Source organism: Podarcis tiliguerta (assembly GCF_965153285.1).
Source record: "Podarcis tiliguerta genome assembly, chromosome: 12".
Lineage (NCBI taxonomy): Eukaryota > Metazoa > Chordata > Lepidosauria > Squamata > Lacertidae > Podarcis > Podarcis tiliguerta.
Window position 1 is genome coordinate 39,006,145 of NC_139545.1, and position 26,642 is coordinate 39,032,786.

Sequence of the window (26,642 nt, forward strand, 5' to 3'; positions counted from 1 at the left end):
GGGAAGGGAGTGCATGAGTCCAAGGCTTTTACACGTAGCACTAAAGCATGGTTTAGGGTTACATACAAATACTGAATTTTGTTACATATTGCTGGTATAGCATTTCCTTCACCCCCATCTTCCTAACTACAGACACAGCAAATCTCAGGACAACACTGTAAGTTTGTAAGGTTCATTGGCTTGGGAAATGTATGAGTTTTATTCATTAAGGATTTCCCCCCCATGCAGATGTTTACCATGAGAGATAATTTAAACTCATGTGAACTATGGTGGATTTGTACTATAGGTATATTCCTGAATTAAAAACACATTAAATGGAATACTTACTAAGTTTACAAATATTTTGACAATTTCGTATTTTCTTTATTGAAGATAAATTCATTAAAAAAGCATAAACTCTCTTTTCAGGGGCTTCAGCATTTGCATGAAAACAAAACTATCCACCGTGATATCAAGGGAAATAACATCCTTCTAACCACTGAAGGAGGTGTTAAACTTGTGGATTTTGGTAAGTTGCAATGTCCTTATGCCCTTGAGATGCCATGTTGCACTTGTCTGTCAAAAGCAGCCAACTTAGGGTCTGGGCAAACATGACCCAATGTGAGGTGGAGCAAGCCTTGGGCTTCAATATACTCACGCCCTGCCCTCTCCTCAGGTAGAAGAAAGTTACACCTGTTCTGACCAAATACTGCACTGATTTTCACCTTGGGGTCTGCCTAAAAGTAGTTCATGATGCAGTATCCTGGATTTCAAAAAAAAAGACCAAAGTATATTTCCAGTTGGTATAAAACTTTGGCTTAACCCAGGGGTGACTGGTGTCTCCCCTAAAAAGTGGGATTCTGTAAGTTATTGCTAAGTCATTTCCAAAAGGGACGCAGGTGGCGCTATGGGTTAAACCACAGAGTCTTGGGCTTGCCGATTGGAAGGTCAGTGGTTCAAGTCCCCGCGACGGGGTGAGCTCTCATTTTTCGGTCCCTGCTCCTGCCAACCTAGCAGTTCGAAAGCACGGCAAAGTGCAAGTAGATAAATAGGTATCGCTCCAGCGGGAAGGTAAACGGCGTTTCCGTGTGCTGCTCTGGTTCGCCAGAAGCGGCTTAGTCATGCTGGCCACATGACCCGGAAGCCAATAAAGCGAGATGAGCGCCGCAACCCCAGAGTCGGCCATGACTGGACCTAATGGTCAGGGGTCCCTTTACCTTTACCCTTACCTTTAAGTCATTTCTACCCATCCATGACACAAGCCATTTGTCCCACGCCCCTCCCATCAGACATTATAGTTGAATTGTGTTTTGGAGGTTCCTGTCATGCAGATTAACTCCATGTGGTGAGGTGACAGACTTTTGCATAGACTGTTGCATCCCCTTTTTTATCTGGTGTTGTTATTGCCAGTGCTGCAATTATATGACTCGTCTCCTGTTCTGAGAGTTGATCTTGGTTGTTCATAAAGTTACTTTTTGTGTGCAGGCTGATTTTTATTATCCCTTTGGAGTTTTGCTTAACATTTTAAACTTGGATATAAATATTTGAAATAAATAATGTAGGATCATGATGTATATACACTGACATATGGCTAAATGTATGGGAGTCTTGTGGTTAAGAGACCAGTGGCGCAATCCTATACATTCAGAAGTTAGCCCCATTGACTTCAGTGGGGCTTACCTCCAGGAAACTGGGCACAGGATTGTGGCCAATATGTCAGATCAGGAAGGCCTCAGTTCAAACCTCACCTCTGATGTGAATGCATGTATTGGCCTTAGGGAAGCCAATCTCAGCTCAAGATCTGTAAAATGGAAGTAATATTACTAACTTGGGTGGCGCTGTGGATTAAACCACAGAGCCTAGGACTTGCCGATCAGAAGGTCAGCGGTTTGAATCCCCACAACGGGGATTCTTTCATAGTTATTATAAGGATAACAAGTTGTGTGTGTGTGTGTCTGTGTGTGTGTGTGTGTGTGTGTGTGTTTCTATCTAATATGTGATCACTCTGAACATTCAAAAGTGCTGTAGAAATGCTAAATATGATTATTAAAAACACTAATTATGGGTGTGCTGGGAAGTCCTGATTGCTGTAAGGTTTGGAAAAATATTCTCTTGCCTCTCAAGATACTGTGCCTACTCATGCAGCCTTGATGTTAATGAGGTTGGCCATATCGCTCAGTACTAATTAGGTCAAGCCCTGTGTGATAGTGTCCCATTCACAACAGAAAGGGAACACCTCATTCAACTGTAAAATGAATTAAGAACAAAGACTAAAGCTGATTGGTCAGAAGCACCCATGTTGACCATGAATAGGAGGCTGTAAATTTTTGAGATAAATTTCCAGGAGTAAGAAGCTTGAAGTCTTAAAATCTTGCTTTTGGCGTGGATATTGGCTTATCTTAAATTAAAACCAGATTCTTATTTCATGTAGTGTTTGGAATGAGTTTGGTTCTTTAGAATCTTAGTCTAGTAACTGCATCTAGAGCTACTTTTCCATAACTTCAGTATTCTAGCCAAACCTATGGAGATTTTCAATAAATACTTACCCATAGGTTAAGATAAAGGGACCCCTGACATTTAAGTCCAGTCGCGAACAACTCTAGGGTTGCGGCGCTCATCTCGCTTTACAGGCCGGGGGAGCCTACGTTTGTCTGCTTGGCTATTGCAAAACATGGAGAGACACTATCTCACCGGTCCTACCAGTTGGGATGAATATGGATATTTTACAGTTAGGGAATTAATGTTGAATGGGGGGGAATTACCTTAGGACAAAGATAGCCAATGTGGTGCCCTCCAGGTGTGCTCTGGCTCCCAGCTTGACCATCATTCAGGAATAATGGGAGTTGGGTATGATGGATATTCCAATAACATTTTAAGGGCATCACGGTGGCTATCCCTGCCTTAGAATATATCCAAGGTTAATTTTACATGATTTGTACTTGGAAACACGTCCCTCAGGAGCCCTGACAGAGCTCAACACCTGTAGTAGCTGTTAAAAGGAAAGAGACATTCTTACCTATACAGAGGTTTTTAAAAGAAAATGTGATTTTTCTGACCTTGTTGTCCATCCTAGGATTGACATGATTGGTTGTGGTTTTACTTGTTTCACATTACTGTAATTCTTTCGTCGTTTGGTGGTTTGAGCTGATATAAGATCGTTAGGGAATATATTTCAATTAAATAAATATGAGCAAAGTTAAACGCTCGTAAATTTCACTGCATTTCAGTGGACAAGATCTAAGAACAGCCTTAATTCTGTTTAAGTCCGTCAAACTCAAAATGTGCTTCTCTTTTGCTGGTTGTGCCTTTAAGAACTAGCCTCCCAGTATATCTGTGGCTAGTTTGGGATTTTATCTCGGATCTCCCAGATCAAAGTTCAGCTGTTTTTCCACTGGACTTTTGCTGGTTCTTTTTCTGTTGTTGCAACTAGTCGGTTTGTACTCTGCCAGCTTGACATCACATATGACAGCTGCTGTCAATAATAGGCAGGTTAATGGACCTTTGATAACAGAACTGGCTTTTTCTTCCCTTTGTGGCTTGTGAACTTCTGAATTGTGGGACATAATATTTTCCTGTTCTGCTAAGCCAATTTATTTTGCACAGCAGTGATGCTAGCCTTTGTGAACGGCCTGCACCTTTTGTACATTTCTTTCTTGGCTGTCATGTTATTTCGCCCCCCAGCAGTCATTCCAGACACTGTTGGATTAGTACAGCCATTACAGACAATGGCGCCACAGTAGTAAAGATCCAGATTTCAGCCACTCTACTTATTCCCACTTACGCTGCATGCCCTACTTTTGCCGCAGGCTCTCGGGCACACATTTTCTGTAATGTTCGAGTCCAGTACTTTTTTTATGGGGACACGCAGCGGTATGCATGCTTCTAAACATTTTGTGATTCTAACGTGAGAAGAAACTAAAAATTTTATTTTTTTTAGTTTCTTCTCTAGCACGGTGAATCATCAGTTCTGTTGCTACCCCCGATGGCAGCCTCATTTCCTGTCACGGTGTTTCCTGAGTCTCAGACAGAAGCGAGTGTTTAATGTGTGAAGTAGGAGTTGGAATCTAGCACAGTTATTGGTCAGTTTTGTTGTTACCACCTCTGATGGAGGCTTCCTTTCCTATCCTGGTGTTTCCAGAGTCTCAGACGGAAGTGAGCATTTAATGTGTGAAACAGTGCAGAATGTGGATGTGTGGTGTTTACTGATGAGAGTTTGGCCTCATTGAGGGGCAGTATTTCAATATGCGTAGGAAAATTACTATTTTTCATCATCATGAGGTAATGCATGTTCTTTGTGCTTTTTTACTTTGTACTCTTGTATTTATTTCCCCCGATTTGAACTATAAAATGGTGGTTTTCTTGAGTCCAAATGAGAGTACCCATAAACATTTTTTTAGAAAAAAAAGCACTGTGTGAGTTCCATATTTTGGAGCCTGCTGTAGTCTTTCAGTCATCCTCATGCTTCTCTGTCATGGCCCGGTCAGGATATGCACTCACACTCCACCCTGAAGCATTCCCAGGCACATCCCTGTGGGATAACTAATGGCATCACATGTGTGTTATGGGGTTTACATGATGTGATGCCCACTTCCCCACCTCACAAACTGAGGCAAGCTTTGCATAATTTGATCTCACATTGTGTTCATACATTTAAACCTTGTTGATTAATTTACTATGACGTAGTTTATTTTGGTGTTATTTAAGGCGTGGCATGTAAAGAGCACTAGTCACAAATAATTAGATTTGAGGTTTTTTTAATTAGCTTGATTTGACTGGGTTGTTTCATTTAGTTTCATGTTGTGTCATGTGTCATGTACTTTAGGTCTGCAATTTACAGGAAAGAGTTAACATATGTAGGGAATGGAAATAAGTAATTGCTAATTAAGTTCAAATAGTGAGCTATAAATAGATAGGTAACTGTGGTGACCCTACTTGGAATATGAAGTTGACAGCCGCAAAAAATGAATTTGAATGCTTATAATAATTTTAGGTGATTTGAAATGCAAGAATTGTTTTATAGAGATTGTGACGACTGCTGGAGGACTTTTCAGAATGAATAGTGAATATTTTTTATTGCAACACATTTTATTGAAATCAAAATTTTCTCTACATATTTAGGCACCTGGATCTTTGAATGGGACAATAACCTAAAATTCTTTCAGTGTGTTGATATATTTTCAGCTCATATTTAATCTTTTAGGTCTGTGGGTTGACAAGTTATCCACAGTTACCAACACTGGGGATGCTCAAGATAATGATTCTACAAATGTTATATCCCATATTGTTGCAGAGTGTCCCCCAAACCTCAGGTGTAGATAGCGTGTGAGGAGCTACAGCGGATGGCGGGAGGATCAGTGAAATACAATGTGCCATTCTGTGTGAGCGAATGTGCTTTCCATCCATGATGACCTGTCATTGTATTTAACCCGAAGTGTATTTACTACATGAGCAAATTTACTGCAATACTATATCTTGCAGTAATATCTAGGATGATCACTGTATTTTTCGCTCTATAAGACGCACCAGACCATAAGATGTACAGTATTTTTTGCTCTATAAGACTCACTTTTTCCCTCCTAAAAAGTAAGGGGAAATGTGTGTGCGTCTTATGGAGCGAATGCAGGCTGTGCAGCTATCCCAGAAGCCAGAACAGCAAGAGGGATTGCTGCTTTCACTGCGCAGTGATCCCTCTTGCTGTTCTGGCTTCTGAGATTCAGAATATATTTTTTTTCTTGTTTCCCTCCTGCAAAAACTAGGTGTGTCTTGTGGTCTGGTGCGTCTTATAGAGCGAAAAATACGGTGCCTAGTTTTTGGAAGAGGAAAACAAGAAAAAAAAAATTCTGAATCCCATAAGCCAGGACAGCAAGCAGGATCTCTGCACAGTGATCCCGCTTGCTGCCCTGGCTTCTGGGATAGCCATGCTCAGCCTCTCCCGGGCAAGGAGAACCTTCATCCCCTGCCCAGGAGAGGCTGCACACGGCTACGGCTCCCCCAAGAGCCGCTCTCCCTTCTCCCTTCTCGGGGAAAAGCCCACAAGAGCCCCGCAGAGCGTGTGTGTGGTTCTTGGGGACTTTTCCCGCCTGCCTCCCACCTGCATTCGCTCCATAAGACGCACACACATCCCCCCTTACTTTTTAGGAGGGAAAAAAGTGTGTCTTATGGAGCAAAAAATACGGTAAATCCACTGGAAGGCAAGGCTCCTGAGCCTTCTCTTTGTTGAGTTGAAAAAGAAATTCCAGCAGATGTAACTTCCTCACCTCTGTATGAGAAGTTGAATCTGTCAGAATTCCTTCGTTTGAATAAACCTTGTAGGGGTTTCATGAGACAGCTGTGCTAATAACCTCAAGTGCCAGCAATACTTGCTTTGTCTCTCATCTAGTGCCAGATTATAGCTAAAGTAGATTTGAACCAGTAGCACATGCGGCTTTTGAAGAAATATTCCCTGCTCTTTTCTTTAACAACAAGCTTAACTTGACCTTTCATATCTTAAAAAAAACAAAATAAAATCCTGGTTGTATGTAGTTGATTGTATGTAAGTCACTGAGGGAGTCTTTTTTGACTGAAGAGCAGGGTATTTTATTCATTCATTCATTCATTACATTTATATGCCCCTTTATATTAAAAAAACAAACAAACTCATGAAACAGTAAAATTAAGGAAAAAAATACAACCTTGCTTTAAAACATACAAAAGTTAAAATACTAATACATGTTAACATTTAGATGCTCTAAATAAATAATTAAATAAAACAGTTGTCCATCCAAGCCAGGTAGGGCAGAAGGAAACTTGAACGTGCCATGGGAAGAGGAGAAAATATGAGCTTGAGGCACCATCACGGTGGTGGTCAAACCGTGGTTTGCCTGTTACTCAGCTGAGTTGTCACTGAAATGAAACGGTTGAGATAAGACCCCGGTAAACCAAACAGGAAACAATTACAGTAATCCAATGAGGTAAAGTTGAGGGTATGAATTAAAGAATGAACCAAATCAAAAGAACAGAAATGGACAGCTTTGCTTGGAGCATCAAGCAGCGTGACTAAACCAGAGGCTCAAACTCCACTATGAATCATCTCTGAGAAGCTGAGGGAAGATAATTGGCTTTTTATTTAGAATATTTGACATTGGTGTGTCACAAGTACCAGGGGAATGCTGAACTGAAACAATTTATCTAAGCTGTTTGTGGAACTTGGAGCCAATCTAGATGTTATGGAAGCAAAGCTGTGTATAAGAGTCAGGTTCTACCTGGTCCTACCATTAGGCAGAATGAGGCAGCAGCCTCAGGTAGCAGATGCTGGACGTGGGTGGGCAGCAGCAGCAGTGGGTGCCCTTTATGGGCTAAGCTGCCCCTCCAAGCTAGCCTGCTGCTGTCAGGTATGGTGGAAGACGCTGTCCTTGTCACCAGTGCTGAAATAAGATTCAGTTACCAGACCAGTTGACTTCAGTACATAGAACAGGCAAGGGTAGCAAAATGTCTTAGGCATGCCCTGTGGGTTACTGATAAATTCATATAAAGCTGGAGACTCATATAAAGGTGGAGCTCAACCGAACACGCCCATCTTCTTTCCTCTCTCCCACCTCTTGGGGGCCCAGATGTAAGGAAGGACAGAGGACAATGCTTGCTAGGAAAAGGACAATGTCAGTGCTTAAACACACCTAAAATTCCAGGCCCTCCAATTTCTGCCTAACATCCCCAGAGTGAGAGGGAAAGTATCCCAGCTCTGGGACCAATGGCAGGTGAAATCCCACCCTCCCTCCAAAAGCAATAGGCTGACAGAAGAAGAAAATAATGGAGAAATATTCTCTCCACCAATAGAGCTTTGGATTGGGTGGTTCCTCCTTCTTGGAATCTCTCTCCCCTGCCTCCTGGTGGGCTTCCTCTGCTCAAAGGCCTGGGAAAACATTCAGGTGGACTGGTGTCCTCTCTGGAAGCATGGCTCAGGGGACAAGGAGTTGCTTTTACACCCCTTGTCTATTTGAACCATCACCTCTAAGGCTTACTGTGACTATTCTTTCAACTCCAGATGATTCGTGAGCATGTGGTTTGTTCATCTTTCCATGTTACATATGCCATAAGTCGCTTGCTTCACCTATCCTGATTTGTTTTATTGTCCCAATGCCTCACTCGTCCTCTGGGTATATCTGGAGCATTGCTGACACGACTCCATGTAAAACTATCGTGCAGATAATGCAGATGTATTCAGCTGTTTGTGCTGGTGCAGACCTGCAGATTGGTTTTTTAAGTCAGACTCTTGCCTCAGTATAAATTCTGGGATCTGCAGCATGCTGCAGGCCAGTTGTATGTCAGATGCATACCAATGTGCACCCTGCCAGCAAATGGACAGAGTCACTTGTATGATTACTGTGTCGGTCATCTCAGAAGCGTTCTTGATGCTAGGTCATTCCCTCACTTGCTATATTGGATTTGTGGTTTTTGACAGGGGTGTGCGTAAGGTGTCGGTGGAGGAACTTAAATAAATTGAGATGCCCTTCTGTCAGGAGTCCAGGTTCCCGGCTTGATAACACGGTAAACGTAGGTAATTAAAAAGGAGGGTTTATTGCAAAAACAAACAGATAGCTCTGGACAGCTCTATCCAAGCCGCCAGCATTATCACTCAAGATGACCCTTCTGAAGACTACTACCGGTGTTGACAGAAGATATTGAACTTCCGACCCTTTCGTCTCTTATTTTGCTTCCTGTCTGGCAGCCCCGCTATTCTCTGCCACCTCAGACTTATTATGTCAGCTATAAGCCTCTTCCTGTTCTGAAAAACTGTCTGTATGGCTGTTTGCGCCTTTTTGAGCTTCCTGAGAGCTTTGGCTGTGTTCCAGCCTGCTCTCAGTTGTTCCTTTGGCATCCGGTCATCCAAGATCAGGGGGAGTTGACTCTGGCAGCTGTGTGCTCTGCCCAGCCAGCATTGACTCCAAACTGTTCTCTGTTCCTGACTGTATTCAGCAGCTGGATACAAACTTACACTTGGAGCTGGCTCATTCCTGACACCTTCTATGCCACATTATGGTTTTGGGAAATCCTTCGGATTTCTTCTTCTTCAGTGATTAGATGTACACATTCCATGCGTCTAATGTCTAATTTTCATCCCCGCACAAAAGAATATGACTGCCCAGCAAAAGGAGAGTTTAACAGAGCCAGTATAGACTGTGCTGTCTGCATGACCCAGAGTGAGGTGTGCCAGCCAAGTCCTGCCATGAACCCCCATCAGGCCTACATTTCTTTAAACAACTGCTTTCAAGCATGTTATTGGAGGAGAGGGGTTCCAATGCAAATGTGCTCTCCATGACAGGGGCAGGGAACCTTTATTTGAGTCAAGGGACACGTTCCCTTACTGGGGCACCTTCTGGGAGCTGTGTGGCAGTGACTGGTGGGCCCAGTGGCAAAAGAGGGCAAAGCAATGGATGTGACTCTTCCTTTGTGCAGCAGGCTACAGTGCAGCCATGCAAAAATGAGACGCATCACACATCTCGACCCTGCATCCCGGCAAGCAAGAGGCAGTCCAAGGACACACTCCAGCCAAGCAAAAACACCCAGGGGTGTGGAACAGGACCGCCAAGAGGCATGGTCTGTGGAGAGGAACAGGCCTAGGGAGACTCCCAAGGGCACCCCTGCTCTATAATTCTGATTTCCTGTAATCTCTGCTATGAATCTTCCATCCAGTGTCACGTTATTCTTGCCTATAGTGACATTCAGAAAGCTTTCCAAAGGTTTGACAGAGCCTCTGTTGTCTTGAAGCAATGCGTTGGCATCCTTTTGTACTCAGAACGCTGTTGGCTTTCAGTATCTGTAAACTTTGTGTGAATCATTCTGCAAGGCGTAACCATTAGTTAAAGCAATTTCACTTGAAATTGTTCCAAAAGAAAAAGACGTTTCTCTGTGCCCCCAGCTGATGTTTAGGCGTGAGTCAGAGAAGGGCTTCGTGATTACTTTTAGTCATGGTCTCATGTATCGGTAAATAAAACTGCCTGCCTCGCTGATTCCAATCAGGGATCATTGTGTAGTTGTTGCGCCACACCATCACATGTGGCATGGCAATTCTGGACAAGTTTGCTTTGGAATAATAAAAAGACTAGACTTTTTAAAAGACTGTGCTTTACATATCCAATAGTAAAGATGGGTAGCAATGCCTAACACAACCCACCTGAAGGGAGCCACTTCAGTCTGTCATCTCAAAGACAATAAGGGTGAAACAAGGTTAACTTCCCTAGTTTCTCAGCTTTGGTGCCATCACAGAGAGGGCCTTGTTGCACATTGCTTGTTGTTCATGCAGTGAAACTGCTAGCACCTTTGCAAAGCTAAGCAGGGTCCAGTATGGTTTCAAATTGGATGGGTGACCACGTGTTGAGATTCCTGCATTGCAGAGGGTTGGACTGGATGATCCTTGGGTTCCCTTCCAACTCTACAGTTCTATGACTCTAGAAAATCTAATTGTAATGAAAGATGCCCTGTATTTTCAGGAGAGTCCAAGGATGCTGTGTGGTAATACCAGGCATCAGTGTTACCCATTTCCCCAAACAACATACAGCTGCAGGAGTGATGGCTCTGTTCTCAGTCAAGCTCACAACCCACAGCACCTCCTTGGTTTTATCTGGATTAAGTTTCTCTTGCTCAGTCTGGCATAACTGTCTAGCTCTGGGAAACCTTTCATCTGCAAAAGATTTGCACTGTGGTTTTGATCCATATGCTTCTCTGCTGTATTTTTAGATTTCTTCCAAAAATAATGTCGACCTCTCTTCCCCGCCTTCCCCTCAGAAAAGCTGCTGTTAGAAAACTTGCAAGCCTGGCCTTATTCTTGACTGGCTGACAAGGTGCTGAAAGAGAGTACAGCCAAGTGTGGCATAGCATCACGATCCTTTTGCGAGAGGCAAGCGCTTAAGGAAATATTGTTCAGCAGATGACACAAACTGAAATGCCAGCTTGCTGCCAAGAGCAAAAGGTTAAGAATAATACTAATAAATTTAAAAGTCAGCTTTCAGAAAGCCACTTTTCATGATTCAGATTTAAAACTTGCATCGTGTTGCATATATATATATATATATATCCTCATGCGCTGTCAATATTTTTGGGGCACTTTAGAATAATTGAATGGGCCATGATTTCAACTGAGCATCTCTTGCAAATTAATGTTAGATTTATGTTTGCCCTTTTCTCTGCAAGGCAATTTATGGTAATCAAATTTGACAACAGAAGCATAATAAAAAATAACTCAGTTGCTTCTTGGGCATGATTGTCCATGTCTTTGCCTTTGCCAAGCCTAAGTGAATGAAATTAATTCAGGAGCACAATCTGTAACACGCAAGGAAAAGATGGCATCTCCCCCTTTCCCAATTATGTTTATTTATCACAATCCTTTATATCCCACCTTTCGAGGCAGAAATTGTGGCAAAGCAGCTTATAAGTTACACTGAAATTCATTTTAAGAATCACAACAAGTGACTGCAATATATGAAATATCATCAAGATTGTCCTGGCAGGGCAGCTGATAGTTGAAGGTTCAATGGAAAGAGGACGCGATCTAGCTGGAAGAAACCCTTGCAAAATGTGAATGACTAGCTGTGGACACCCCATACTTTTGAAGCACATTATTTCCCGCAAAGAATCCTCACAAAGCTTCAATTCCCAGCACCCTTAACAAACTACAGTTCCCAGGATTCTTTTTTTAAATGTATGGTGTGTTTGTGGCCTAATATTAGTTCAAATGGAGCACGGTCTCCAACTTCCCAAGATTGTGTGACAGGGACTTTTTAGTAGTGACTCCCCATATGTGGCACTCCCTGTTCCATGACGCTATGCATCTTTCATTATGTATTTGTCTGAATACTGTACATTTAATGGGTGAGGAAATCCCATGCTTTAGCTGAAATGGCTCCCAGAGCAGCTTTTGAAGTTCAGCACTATGATAATCCCTGTCCTCAGGCATGTACAATCTACAAGACATGACCAAGAAAGTGTGGGGGGAGGGGAGAAGTTGTGGCCCCAGTTTCTTAAAGTGACAGTTCTTATAACAACCAGCTGGGAGGGGCTCAGTTCAGGTAGCCTGATGGAATGGTGGCTGCACAGTGATGCCTGGATAGCTCAGTTGGTTACAGTGTGGTGCTCATAGTGCTAAGGCTGCAGGTCCGATTCCCATATGGGACAGCTGCATCTTCCTGCATTTCAAGGGGTTGGACTTAGATGATGCTCAGGATCCCTTTCAGCTCTATGGTTCTATGACTGGGGAACATCTTCTCTCCGTCTGCTTTGCAGCCTGATGTTAGGTGACATTTGAGAAGAAGCAAAAGCAGCAGCTAGTCTCCTAGCAGAGGTGTTTGAATAACTCTTGCTTGCCTTCGTTGCCACTGCTCCAGCATGGTTAGAAAACTTTTCTCTGAATCTTAAGAATGGTAAAAACAGGAGTGTGTAGGCATGGCAGCTGGTTCTTTGACTGTTTCTGTGTCCCTTGTGACCCTTTCTGGGAAGGCGGCTGCAGCAAGAAATAGGTTTAACTGCCATGAGTAAGTTAATTGTAAGCAAACCTTTGTAGAAAGGAGATATTTTTAGCCTTGCAGGCTACTATTTTTATTTCTCTTGTTTACGCATCGGTCTCTCTCCTGTTTGGTTTTAAGCCGTTAAACTAGGTTTATTTGTGTTATTGCGTGAGAAATCAATGGGGCACAAATCCCCTGAAAGTCAAAAGTTTTAAAATCATTTATGCAGGTTAGAGTGTAGGTCTTAACAACAGTTTGTGTTCCATGTGAGCGGATTTTCAATGGTGTACACATTTAGCTGTGTTCCAACCTGTCATTGCATCCTAGCAGAAATGTGCTAGGAGTCATTGAGCAGCCTTGCTCAGTGCAGTTTTCATGCATCTTGGTTTTTTTATTTTTATTTTTTACGACTAATCGTGCTTTTAGCAGAAGGATGCATGCAATTCAGATGTTTCCTGAGGATGAAATGAAATGAACGAACAAACTATTAATGTAGCTGAGGTTTGCTTTTTCTTTCACCCCTAGTTCTGGAGTAACGCCAGTGCTTTTTTTTTCTGAGGGGATGCAGGGGTACTAAACATTTTGTGAATCTAAGTTTGGCCACATTGAGGGACAGTATTTCAATATGAGTAGGAAAATGAGAGTACCCCTAAACATTTATTTATTTTTTAGAAAAAAAGAACTGAGTATAGCTAATGTATGCCTTAAATGAAAGAGCGAATTTGACTCGCTCAAATGCCCGTTGTGGTTTCCTCCCACTAAGAATAGGAGACAGAAATACTGTAATCATCGGTCCCAAAAAAAGTGCAGTCAGATTGCTTGTAAAAACCCGAATTTAGAACTAAATTCAAACCCCTTTCAAGCCGTTGGCAGTGAATGAAACTCAGAGTGGGTGGCGAAAGCAGGGCATGCGATATTTACCAGCCTTCTTGCTTGCTTGTTGGCAGAGAGCTGAAAAAATGCTGCTAAGCTTTTGAATGAGAAACGCCATGTTGGAACAAAATTATTAGAACAATAGATGTGATACTCTCTGCATAGAATTCATTAAGCATAGATGTGTCAACTGCCTCAATCTCCTTGTTCCCTTCAGGTGTATCAGCCCAGCTGACCAGCAGTCGTCTCCGTCGGAATACATCTGTGGGAACTCCTTTTTGGATGGCTCCTGAGGTTAGATGAAATTTTATTAACTCCTACTATGGGGTTGTGTCTGTATGTGCTTCTCTCTCTTTTTAAAAAATCTATCACTTTCTAAATCCTTTGCTATACCCACCCTAAGTTTCTAGCTCTCTCTGTTCTGACACTATTCCATCTTGGGGGGGGGGGGGGCTTTGCATTTGATCTGTGTTAAGACTATTAAAACAGACTGCAGCCAAGTTCATGTTTTGGCATTATTCATTTGGGTCCAGTAAAATAAATCCATGGCAGTGAAGTTAACTTCGTTCATGTTTAGATTGGTGTTGATAGTTTATCGCAGAAATCTATATAATCCTGTCAGGTTTCATACATAATAAGTATTGAGGCTGCATACACGCCACATAATTAAAACACATGAATTCCACACCCCAAGAATCCTAGAAGTTTTGGTTGACCTCTCACAGAGCTACAGATCCAAGCACACTTAACAAACTACAGTTCCCATGTTTCTTTGGGGGAAGTAATGAACATTAAATGTATGGCGTGTGCCTGCAGCCTTATTAATATGTTCAGTTGCCTCTTCAGCTCACTCGATGCATGACATTTTCTCTGCATAAATTTCCTTGAGGAAAAATTAAATAAGACCTGGAAAACCAAATGTATTCTTTCCCTCTCCCAATAGTCAGCCACCAAACCAAATGTTTGGTTTCCCGGGGATTTCAGAGAAGGGCAATGTGTGATGAAATGTATAGTCAAAAGAGACAACAAACCAACACTCTATTCATTTCTCTTGCTCATTCTTTGCTGGGGCTGAAACTCGGGGTGGGAGTGGGAATGCAGAGGTTTCTTAGTTTCTGCTATCCAACTGAAGAAGAGTTTGGATTTGATAACCCGCCTTTCACTCCCTTTAAGGAGTCTCAAAGCGGCTGACATTCTCCTTTCCCTTCCTCCCCCACAACAAACACTCTGTGAGGTGAGTGGGGCTGAGAGACTTCAAAGAAGTGTGACTGGCCCAAGGTCACCCAGCAGCTGCATGTGGAGGAGCGGAGACGCGAACCCGGTTCCCCAGATTAGGAGACTACCGCTCTTAACCACTACACCACACTGGCTCTCAACTGGTACTTGGGTCACTGAGGGGTTGAAATAATAATGCATTTCATGAAATTGCGCTCCTTTATGGATCACAATGGAATGTCAACAAAAGGACTGCTGCTCTGGGGACGTCTACACAACATGACCTACCAACAAAAGACTGTAAGAGCAGGCCAAAGCTCTATCTAGTCCTGCATCTTGTTCTCACAGGGGCTAAGCAGATGCCTGTGGGAAATTTGCAAGGAGAATCTGAACACAACATCACTCTCCCACTTGTGATTCCCAGCAACTAGCATTCAGAGGTATACTGCGGAGAACAGTCTCTGGGCTAGTGGTTATTGGCAGCTAGTGTTACCAGGTTGCCCCCAAGATTGAGGGGGCCCAGCACACGCTGCATGCACATGTGACATCACATGTACCCATTAAAGGGCTGGCTCCCTTTAAAACAAATATTGAGGGAGCTGAGGTGCCTTTGACCCCCTAGAGTCGGTGTGCCTGTTGATATCTTCCATAAATCTGCACAAACCTCTTTTAAAGCTAAACCAATCCTCCCCCAGCCATGTCACATGGTCTGCCATGTGCTTGACCACCACACTCCCTCTGCAGTACCAGGCAGGTAAATACAGAACGTCTTTGAACTTTGGTGTACAGTGGTACCTCAGGTTAAGCACTTAATTCGCTCCGGAGGTCCGTACTTAACCTGAAACTGTTCTTAACCTGAAGCAGCACTTTAGCTAATGGGGCCTCCTGCTGCCGCCGCGCCGCTGGAGCACGATTTCTGTTCTCATCCTGAAGCAAAGTTCTTAACCCAAGGTAATATTTCTGGGTTAGCGTAGTCTGTAACCTGAAGTGTATGTAACCTGAAGCAAGGTACCACTGTATTTCATTTAGAGAATCTGAAGTTGTTTAGGCCTAGTGTAGAACGAGGACCCAGAAACCTGCCCAGGCAGAGGTAACTTTTATGGAATAAGCCTGGTTGCGCCTCATTCTTCGAACGTGATGAAGAGGCCATTTTGCCACTCCAAAGCTTATGAGGTCAGTGTCTTGCTAAGACCTCCTCAGTTATTTGCTACAGCTGTAGTTCAAGGCAGTAGTTGTTTTTGGACCCAGTATCAAGGACTTCACCTGGTCCTGGATTTTACTAATTCATCCTAGAAGGAAGTAATATTCAATTCTCTTTTTAAAGGGGAGGCTAAGCTAGTTACTGAGGCAGACATTTTGTTGCCATGGCGACAGCTGCGGAAACATGGATGAGCACTTCCCTCCACCCTCTGCGTATTATTGCCATACAAGAGTCACGGTTTGAGGTGCTTCAGCCTCACAACTGTCATTCTCTGGCAGGCAGTGTGGAAGGCCAAAAAGCAGCTTAAATACTTGCCTCCTCAGAATACGTCCACTTCATAGGGCAAAAAGCCTGTAATTATGGCCTGTTCTCATAGCTCTGCTGAAAAGGCTTAGGAACGTGTTTCAGATGCAAGCAAGATGGTTGTGAAATGCCTTTCTGGCAGCAGCTCCAGTTCAGATGCTGTTATTTAATTTTATATCTTAACAGGTAATTGCATGTGAGCAGCAGCTGGATAGTTCCTATGATGCCAGATGTGACGCCTGGTCACTTGGGATCACCGCTATAGAGTTAGGCGATGGAGATCCACCACTGGCTGATTTGCATCCTATGAGAGCTCTGTTCAAAATACCAAGGTACCGTCTTATTCCACATATATTTCATTGGGCAGGCTACTTGACCACAATGGGGCAGGCAGGAAGGAGGAATAACAGTTCTGTAAAATGTATTCAGTGATTTCATCCACACAATGGCAGGCTCTTATGGTAGCGTTATCTAATTCTTCCCTCAAATTTAATTGGAGATAGAAAACTGATCACAATGGATCCTGCATGGAACTTTCTAGCCAAAAGACTCTAGAGCTTTGGGAAGGCATGAATAAATACTTACTTTGGCAGCAAGTAGATATATGTGTAAATATAGTGCTGGGTGCCATTTTAACCATTTAAACTAGCGGCAGCCAATGTGGTAGGACCAACATGGCTACTAGTCAGGGATGATGGGAGTTGAAGTCCGTGTACATCTGGCCCATGTGGTGATGCCAGACATGTACCTGTTTCTTAGATGTTAAAGAATTCTTCATGGGTCATGCAATTGACCAATAGGTAGATTATGATCCTGATGGAATTAGAAGTAATCCTGACAATATTTGTTTTATGTGTACCCCCATTAATGAGAGGTTTCACAGAGTTCCTGTATGTACCCTGAGTTGGTTTCCTAGGAATGAACGTCACTGGAGTCTTACGACATTTTTGTGATTTTATTTACACATATTCAGGCTGAGCATAAGATTGAAGATTCACAGCATCAACTCTCCAACAGATCCCACTTCTCTGTGCCCCCCACCCTGTGCTATAACACTGGATTCTCACAGACAGCAGATCAGCCTCTCTGTGTCTCTTTCAGACCCAGTTCCATGACTGCCAGTCTGTTGTTCTCTCTCAAACACATATAGACACTATGATAGCATCACTCCAGCCAGGGGATGATGATAGAAAACACATGGACTCTTTTGTTCACCTTCCAGAATTGTCTCTAACCATTTAGTTTCTGTGGCAACACTCTGGCTCTGGCTTACATAACAAAGAAGACACTTAACAGACCCATTTCCTTAACAAAATCAACTTGTTCAACCATTTCAGCCTCTTGTCATTGGCTGGAGTGAACTCCAAGAGGATATTTAATCCAACTGAATTTCATGACAGTGTTAGCAAACCAAAGAATTGTAAAGCCTACTGCCTTTAGGACTGCAGGGGACTTGTCACGACACATAAATAATGATGAATAGGTCATTAGTTGTATCATTTTGTTTGAATGCTAGAAAATTACTGCAGTTCTTGATTTATTTGATAGAGATTTTAAATCCCCCCTTTCCAAAGACTTATAACATTAAGACAATCAGTGGTGCATTATACTTTTCTAAACAATGCTCCTTTTAAGCTAGAGGAAATCTGTGTATTTTTTAATGACTCTTCCAGAAATCCATTACTCAGTTTGACTTCTCTCACTCTATTTGGTTGAAAATTTATTCAAGCTTATTGTAATTCTACATGTAAACCTATTTTAATGTCATCTTCCACAGAAATCCGCCTCCTACATTGCGGCAGCCAGAGATATGGTCATCTGAATTCAATGACTTTATCAGCAAGTGAGTGACAATGGAGCCATTTAAAAATAAATCAATGCATAAAGGAGCACCATGCAGTTAAAAATAATGTAGCCACGTTTACAGTATTCAGATAGCATCCAAAATATTCAGATAGCCATAGAGTTGGAAGGATCCATAAGGGTCATCTAGTTCAATCCCCTGCAATACAGTTCCCCATCCAATTTGAAACCAGGTAGGACCCTGCTTAGCTTTGCAAATGGACTAGCAATTTTATTGCTCCTGCACCATTAATGCTTAGGTAAACCATAGTAATTTTTACACAGGATCTACTATTCAGAAAACGCAGAGCAATTTCCAACATACAGAAACTATGAATTTTAAAGCAATGTCTTTGTAGCATAATGCGGCTTCCTATGCTCTGTGTATGTTGGTCCATTGGCTAGAGACTAATCCCCAGGGAATTGGTGGGTTACACCACCTTTTTTTGGGTCACGTCCACCTTAAAGCACTCCTAACCATCATAGTGAATCCTGGAAATTATAGTTTGTTAAGAGAGCTGGCAATTGTAGCTCTGTGAGGTCAGCACCCTTAGCAAACTACTGGATGTGACAGAGCGAATACAAAGCCCACACCTAGAAATTGCCCAAAAAGGGCATGAGGAGACAGGTACTAGGTAAATCATGTTATTCCAATAACACATTCCTCATTTTTTTTTTTTTAAGGATGTTTGTTTGCCAATTGAACTTATGAATATTGCTCTCTGAGCATTGTACAAAAGGAGAGCAATATTGTTGTGCGCACTCCAATTTCTGAATGGCAAGAGACTCAGGGGTGCCTGCGCTTGCCCAAAATTTTGTTTCCTTGGAATGCAGGTTAGCGGAGACTACAGCTGTACCTTGGTTCTTGAATGCCTTGGTACTCGGAAGTTTTTGCTCCCAAACGCTGAAAAGCCGGAAGTAAGTGTTCCGGTTTTTGAACGTTTTTTGGAAGCTGGATGTCCAATGTGGCTTCCTATTGAGTGCAGGAAGCTCCGGCAGCCAATTGGAAGCTGCGCCTTGGTTTTTGAACGATTTTGGGAGTCAACCGGACTCCCGGAACGGATTAAGTTTGAGAACCAAGGTATGACTGTATTGTGTCTTTAGGGTGGTTTCATTTAAATGTATGTGCAACCTGATCATAGGATGGAGGTGGCTCTCACCTCAACAAATCTTGCTGCTTTCCTCGTATACATTTTACCTTCCCCTACACTGGATCACAAGTTCGTAAGGGACACCCATGAGTATCATCCAGACTGACCACCCCACAAACCTATAGCAAGATTAAAACAGACAAGAAACACAAAAATCCAGCAACATTATAAAAGCACCAATTAAAAGGGGAGCTGAAGACATAAAAAGCTGCCTGGAGTCAACATCACTAACCCACAGCTCCTCTGCCCCTCCCATGCTGGTGAACATGGTGCTGCCAGGAGGGGAGGTCACTAAAGGTGACCCCTGGATGATTGAGTCCAATCAAAGGCGACTATGGGGTGCGGTGCTCCTCTCGCTTTTCAGGCCAAGGGAGCCGGTGTTTGTCCACAGACAGCTTTCTGAGTCATGTGGCCAGCATGACTAAGCCGCTTCTGGCATAACGGAACACTGTGATGGAAACCAGAGCACATGGAAACGCTGTTTACCTTCCTGCCACAGCGGTATCTATTTATCTACTTGCACTGGCATACTTTCGAACAGCAAGTTTGGCAGGAGCTGGGACAGAGCAATGGGAGCTCACCCCGTTTATGCAGATTCGAACTGATGACCTTCCGATCAGCAAGCCCAAGAGGCTCGGTGGTTTAGACCACAGTGCCACCCGCTCCCACAAGGGAGGTCACTACACCCACAGGACTCTTCCATGCCCCAGTTCTCTTCCTCCCTAGTTCTCTGCTACCGCCTGTCTTTTTATTACATAACTGCATTTCCTAAAAGCTGTGCTTTTTCCAATGGTGCAGGTGTTTGACCAAAGATTATGAGAAACGCCCAACAGTGTCTGACCTGCTGCAGCATGACTTTGTGAAGCAAGTGGAGGGCAAAGAGACTGTCTTGCAGATGCAGCTGATGGAATTCATTGATGTTCACCAGCAAATGGGAATCACAGAAAAAGCAAGGTACTTTTTTTTGGGGGGGGGTGTCTGTCTGCATGTAACAAAATGTGGTCTTGAAGACCATTTATTTAAATTATTCTTCAAATTTTTATTTTAGGCATCTTCCTCATTTTTATGAATGCAACCCACTTAAGTAGCAAGCATCTCTGTAAACCAGTGAGGAAGCTGGAATTTGAACTAAGACTTGTACAGATTATGTAATATTAGATAAGCATAATATGCGACTTAACCAAACTGAATACAACCCACTGCTCACGTGTGGCTGTTTGACAGGTGTTGGAAACTCCCTGCTCTTACAATCCCAGTCAGGCAATCCCTAGTTGTCCACCATACATATCTACTCAGCTGTGGAATACAGTGGTACCTCGGGTTAAAAACTTAATTCGTTCCGGAGGTCCGTATTTAACCTGAAACTGTTCTTAACCAGAAGCACCACTTTAGCTAATGGGGCCTCCTGCTGCTGCCGTGCCGCCAGAGCACGGTTTCTGTTCTCATCCTGAAGCAAAGTACTTAACCTGAGGTACTATTTCTGGGTTAGCAGAGTCTGTAACCTGAAGTGTATGTAACCTGAAGCGTATGTAACCTGAGGTACCACTGTACACTCTTTGTGATGTCTGTTAACTGTTCTCACAGGTTTGAGGCCACTGAAGCTCTTCCACATGAATACGGTAACTGTGGCCAAAATACCCCCCTCTATGGAGTTGCATTATTTCTGGCAAAACATTTCCTTCACGTGCAAAGGAAAGGAAATGTGTTGCCAGAAATAATGCCACTTTTAGACGGGGATATTTTCATCCTTGTTCCAACAGTATTTAGCAAAGTAATTATGCATTATGAAGCATTCATAATCTTCGAGCCTTGTATGAAATTGCCCAAAGTGTTTTGGCATGGTTTCAGAAATTCTGAAACAAGTTCATCAAAGTAATGCTCTGAATGTGAGACTTAGTCATTGGTGAATATTGATATATTTCTACTCTGCTTCAAGGTAACAGATAATAGGTTTTTTTGAGGGGGATCAAATAGCACATAGAACATAAAAGGCAGTGCTATTTTAACACTTTCAATTGTTAATGTCTCCTTTTCCCCACATCAAATGAGCTGTATATACAGATTATGTAATATTAGATAAGCATAATATGCGACTTAACCAAACTGAATACAACCCACTGCTCACGTGTGGCTGTTTGACAGGTGTTGGAAACTCCCTGCTCTTACAATCCCAGTCAGGCAATCCCTAGTTGTCCACCATACATATCTACTCAGCTGTGGAATACAGTGGTACCTCGGGTTAAAAACTTAATTCGTTCCGGAGGTCCGTATTTAACCTGAAACTGTTCTTAACCAGAAGCACCACTTTAGCTAATGGGGCCTCCTGCTGCTGCCGTGCCGCCAGAGCACGGTTTCTGTTCTCATCCTGAAGCAAAGTACTTAACCTGAGGTACTATTTCTGGGTTAGCAGAGTCTGTAACCTGAAGTGTATGTAACCTGAAGCGTATGTAACCTGAGGTACCACTGTACACTCTTTGTGATGTCTGTTAACTGTTCTCACAGGTTTGAGGCCACTGAAGCTCTTCCACATGAATACGGTAACTGTGGCCAAAATACCCCCCTCTATGGAGTTGCATTATTTCTGGCAAAACATTTCCTTCACGTGCAAAGGAAAGGAAATGTGTTGCCAGAAATAATGCCACTTTTAGACGGGGATATTTTCATCCTTGTTCCAACAGTATTTAGCAAAGTAATTATGCATTATGAAGCATTCATAATCTTCGAGCCTTGTATGAAATTGCCCAAAGTGTTTTGGCATGGTTTCAGAAATTCTGAAACAAGTTCATCAAAGTAATGCTCTGAATGTGAGACTTAGTCATTGGTGAATATTGATATATTTCTACTCTGCTTCAAGGTAACAGATAATAGGTTTTTTTGAGGGGGATCAAATAGCACATAGAACATAAAAGGCAGTGCTATTTTAACACTTTCAATTGTTAATGTCTCCTTTTCCCCACATCAAATGAGCTGTATAGAGAAATCTGATTAAGATCAGCTGAATTTCTTCTTATTGATATTTTTGGTGGCTTAATGTTTTTTGGTTTGTGTTTTATTTTGTTTTTGCACTCTTCCAGTGAGATCTGAGGATTTATTTTGTCCTTTTTATAGACTGCAATTTATCTTATAAGAATGCATTGCCCCCCCTTGCAAATGAGTATACCCTTTCTAGCATTTTGAAAAACTCTTTTAAACATGTTCTCCTCCTACAGCATTCTAGTTTACATAAAGTGGTCACTTGCCCCTTTAAAAAACATACAAGTAGTAAACACTGAATGTGTATTTCAAATGCAATCAGCAGTGAATGAAATACAAAGGTATAAGTGCCTCAAATGAAAGCCCAAAATGAGAGTCATTGTGTTGTAGTAGTTGTTAGAGTGTCAGACTAGGACCCGGGAGACCAGGGTTCAGAACTCAGCCATGAAGCTCACTAGGTGACCATGGGCCACTCACTGCCTCTCAGTCTAGCCTACCTCACAGAGTTGTGTGGGGATTAACAGACTCCTAGAACTCTACCAGATTTTGCACATTTTGAAGACTAACATCAGAGCTACAAGGGCTAAAACCTGCACCTCCCCCAGTTATTCTGAAGACATTGGCTACTTGCTACTTGATATCCAATCATAGCTGTCAACTTAAAGATTTGAAAATAAGGGGCCAGCAGCCCTGAAAATAAGGGACCAGCAGCCAAAATAAGGGACCTGCAGCCTCACCTGTTCCAGGTACTCCAGTCTTCCTGTCCTCCTGCTATCTGGTCAAACTCATGCTGGCAGCTTCGAGAACACTGTCCAAACAACTTTGTAACGAGAGGTTCAGCTGAATAGAATCTGAATCACATGCACCACAAGGCCTATGCAGCCTCAACTAAAGATGGCTCCCCGGCCTGGCTTTGCACTGCAAAGTTTGCAGCAGCACGTGCAACAAAATGGCATCCAGCATTCAAAAAACCCCTCAGCTTGCATTAACTAGCCACACACAAGGCATGCAAGCTCCACCCCCCAGTCGTTCTTAGACTTCTTATTGGGTGAGCAACACAGCCAAGCAACACAGTTGGAGCCTCCCTCCTCCCTGGCCGGCAGGGAGGGAGGGAGGGAGAGGAGCTGCTTCCTTTGAAATTTAAGGGACATCATTTAAGGGACATTTAAGGGACATCCATTAATAAGGGACTGCAGCAGGGCATGGCGCTAGAATAAGGGACTGTCCCTTCAAATGAGGGACACTTGACAGCTACGTATCCAATTCTCCACTCTGATGTCAAGCTGCAGCACATGCAACCAACCCTTGAGAAATGATTCCTGTGACCTTTGATTCTTGAGTGTCAAGTTCATATCTACCTCTAAGGATACGGTTGCCATATTTCAAAAAGTGAAAACCAGGACACCCTGAAAGTTTTTGAGGGGGGTTTTCCAGACAAATCCCAAAGTTGTTGAGCCCCAAAGCTGCCAGAAAACCCCTGATTTTTCAGAAATTCCCCCTTTGAAATCCCGGTAATGCCTGGGGAAATGGCAGCCCTACTCTAAGGTGCTTTGTGTGGTCCACTCACTTTTAAAGTGCACTTATTGTGGTCCAAGACTGTTCCAGCGCATGGAATCAGATTTCATTTTGAGTTCACCCCTCTCCTGTATTTGATTTGAGGTCATAATAATCCATGGGATGTTCCTTGATCACATTCACATCAGTGTTCACAATCAGCGATCTTCTAACACTTTCAACGTGTTTGCAAAAGGCTACCCTCAGCTTTTACAACACTCTTTTTTTCAACTCCTCCTCCACAGTTCACCCATATAAAGCAGCCTTGCTCATCCTAACATGCTCCAGTGCATAGCAATTAGATGACTAAAAGTGACACTCAAACAAGGAGGTTATTCCATCAAGCATTATCTGGCAAGATCAGCTTGTCTTCTGTTGTCTCATCTGCCCATTTTGTGTTTGCTAGTCCAAGGAGGATTGTAGTGATGCTTCTGTTTTGGGGTTTGTTGTTGTTGTTTTTGTAGCTGATCCAATTAGGTTTCACTACAAAAGATTTTACACACACACATAAAGCAACCCTGCAAGCATTTGGACAGGATTTACGGGGAGAACTTTAGAGAAAAGATCTAGAAAGCATGTTGCTTGTTGATGTGTTAAAGGAACTGGGTGTGACTGATAGATGCTGGGAAATATGTGTTGAGAGAAGACTACCGTGTACGTGTGACTTTTTATTCCAGAATCAATGGAGGAGGCTGAGTGCTTGTTTTTTCTATGTAGTCCACACACCATCTAGATCTGTTGCATATCCCATCCCACCCCCCAAAGCTCCCACAAAAAGTGCTTATTGAGGACCAGGTATCATTCTGAAAATAAAAGCTTGCTGCAAATGGATTCTGCGTCATCCCACAGTGTGTCCATATGAAAGAGATGTAGGTAGTTGTATCCATACCTGCCCAATGATTTGGGTGGGCTTATACCAAGATTTCAGTCACCACTGGAGTAGGAGGAAGAAGAAGACTTTGAGATTGCTATGCCTCTTGTAGGATCCCAGGGCAGTATGTGTGCAAATGACCAAAGCAAAACAGTATGATGCTTAACCATGGATGTTGGTTAAACCATGCCTTAGATTACTCTGACTGCCATTGTTTCACTTGTTAAAGCAATAAACCATGGTGAACACCACCCACAGTTAAGCATCATACTGTTGTTTGGTTTTTGTCATTTGCACACTGCCCTGGGATCCGATGGGATAAATGTCAGCCTAATTACTTTACAAATGGCAACAAATTGCCAAGGATTTGGCATTTTCCACGCTATTTTTTGAGCCATCAAAGATCACTTTTATTCATTTTGACAATTGAAACTGAAAGAGCTCCAGTGGCCTCGTTTTGCTTTGATTGAAAGGCAGGGATGAAGTGGGGGTGGCGGGAGGGAGGAGAGAAACTGAGCAGAAACAATAACTGTCTTGAGTCATTCTGTTGTCGATACAGCCTTGATGAATCAGCCTGTCAGGTCTTTGGAAGTGCCTGTAGAACAGAACGTCTGTGGCAAACACAAAGAATAAAATTCCACAGATTAAGATGGGGAAGCGGGTGATATTTTTGTTCACAGTGCCCGTGAGCAGGATGGGGGGAGGTTGGAAATCCATCCGCCAACGTCAGATGGGAGAATTATTTTTATCAACTCTTTGGGGGCAAATGAAGAGAAGCGGCATCATTCACACCCCTCGAGGGATCCATGCCCTTTCACATTAGAGCAGGCAAAACATTGTGTTAGCATATCTGTCCCTTCTGTATACGTTGCATGATGAAGCTGGTTTCTAAAGCTAGCCATAAAAGAATCAGTAAGGAAGAGCTCCCTCTGAAACTATGCTACAAAGCTGAATATATGAGCAGCATCAGTTGAATGTGAAGCGCGTGGAATGAAATTGACATTCTTAGAGGAAAGCCCAGGTAGAAGGAAAATGCAAGAGGAGGAACAGAAGATTCCCCTTGCGTCTTGGCTTATTTCTGTTTCTCCCCAGCTACAGCCATTGCTAAACCCTGTGGGCTGAATGTGATATATACCACATTGGCAATTATTCTAGCAACACTGCTATGTATTTGCCAGCATGGTTCCATTTTTTTTTTAATAGTAAGAAAAAATCACAGTATGTAATGGCTGACACTAGGAATGGGAAATGACAAGTTGACTCAAGGTCTACATCCTTTCCTGATGTGGGGGGAGGGGAATAGAATAGAATGGGAAAGATAAGCTGTCACTTCCTGCATCTATCGTTTGTGGGCAGCTGCTTGATCAAAGTCACCGTGCTGACAGGACAGGCGTTGGAAAGGAGATGACCTTCATGTACAGCGTTGCTGAGCAAATGGATTCAGAAATTACAGATTTGTGTGAAAGCCAAACATCCCTTGCCCATGTTGAAATGCCTGCAGCCTCAACATAATACTTCCCCCCGCCTGCAGTTCCTTAGGATGTACATGTACCATGACCTTTCATTTGAACAGCAGGGCATTATCAAAAGACGTTTTTGTGCCCGCGGCTCATGTCACCTTTGAGCTTTTCTCGTGTTCTTTGTGAGAATGTGCATAAGATCTTGTTCTGGGATTCCAAGGTCAGGGCCAGGGGAAGATGTGTGTGCACATGCTTGGAATTGTGGCTCTGTGAAGGCTAAACTATAATTCCTAGGAGTCTTTCAGGGGCAGAGATGCTTTGAATGTGCTTTAAATGTATGGTGTGCAGAAGCTCCACCCACTGTCACCATTACTGTCACCCTCCTCAAGTTAGAGAGGAAGCATCTGAAGTAGAGAGCTTCCTATGGTGGAAGATCAGGGATCTGAATGGCAAAAAGAGTCTTGACAAATACAGGAGAGCCGGTGTGGTGTAGTGGTTAAGAGCGGTAGACTCGTAATCTGGTGAACCGGGTTTGTGTCTCTGCTCCTCCACATGTAGCTGCTGGGTGACCTTGGGCTAGTCACACTTCTCTGAAGTCTCTCAGCCCCACTCACCTTTGGGTAGTGATAAAGCTGCATATCAAATCCAAACTCTTCCTCTTCTTCAGGAGGGCCCCTGTTTCACACCCTTCAGCCTGTAAAGAGAGATGGCGATGGGGACAGAGCTTAGCAACATTACCCCTGC

The 26,642-nt window shown here is 43.0% G+C and overlaps 1 protein-coding gene across 2 annotated transcripts in view; it reads left to right on the top strand.

Annotated features, from left to right (window-relative positions):
• MYO3A (myosin IIIA) overlaps positions 1 to 26,642 on the top strand; it is a 101,056-nt gene that overhangs the window by 19,678 nt on the left and 54,736 nt on the right. For both annotated transcript variants that reach the window (XM_083406047.1, XM_083406048.1), the window contains exons 5-9: positions 409 to 508; positions 13,546 to 13,622; positions 16,234 to 16,379; positions 17,825 to 17,890; positions 19,839 to 19,994. In XM_083406047.1, coding sequence (XP_083262173.1) covers positions 409 to 508; positions 13,546 to 13,622; positions 16,234 to 16,379; positions 17,825 to 17,890; positions 19,839 to 19,994 — 545 coding nt within the window. The remainder of the gene's footprint in view (positions 1 to 408; positions 509 to 13,545; positions 13,623 to 16,233; positions 16,380 to 17,824; positions 17,891 to 19,838; positions 19,995 to 26,642) is intronic.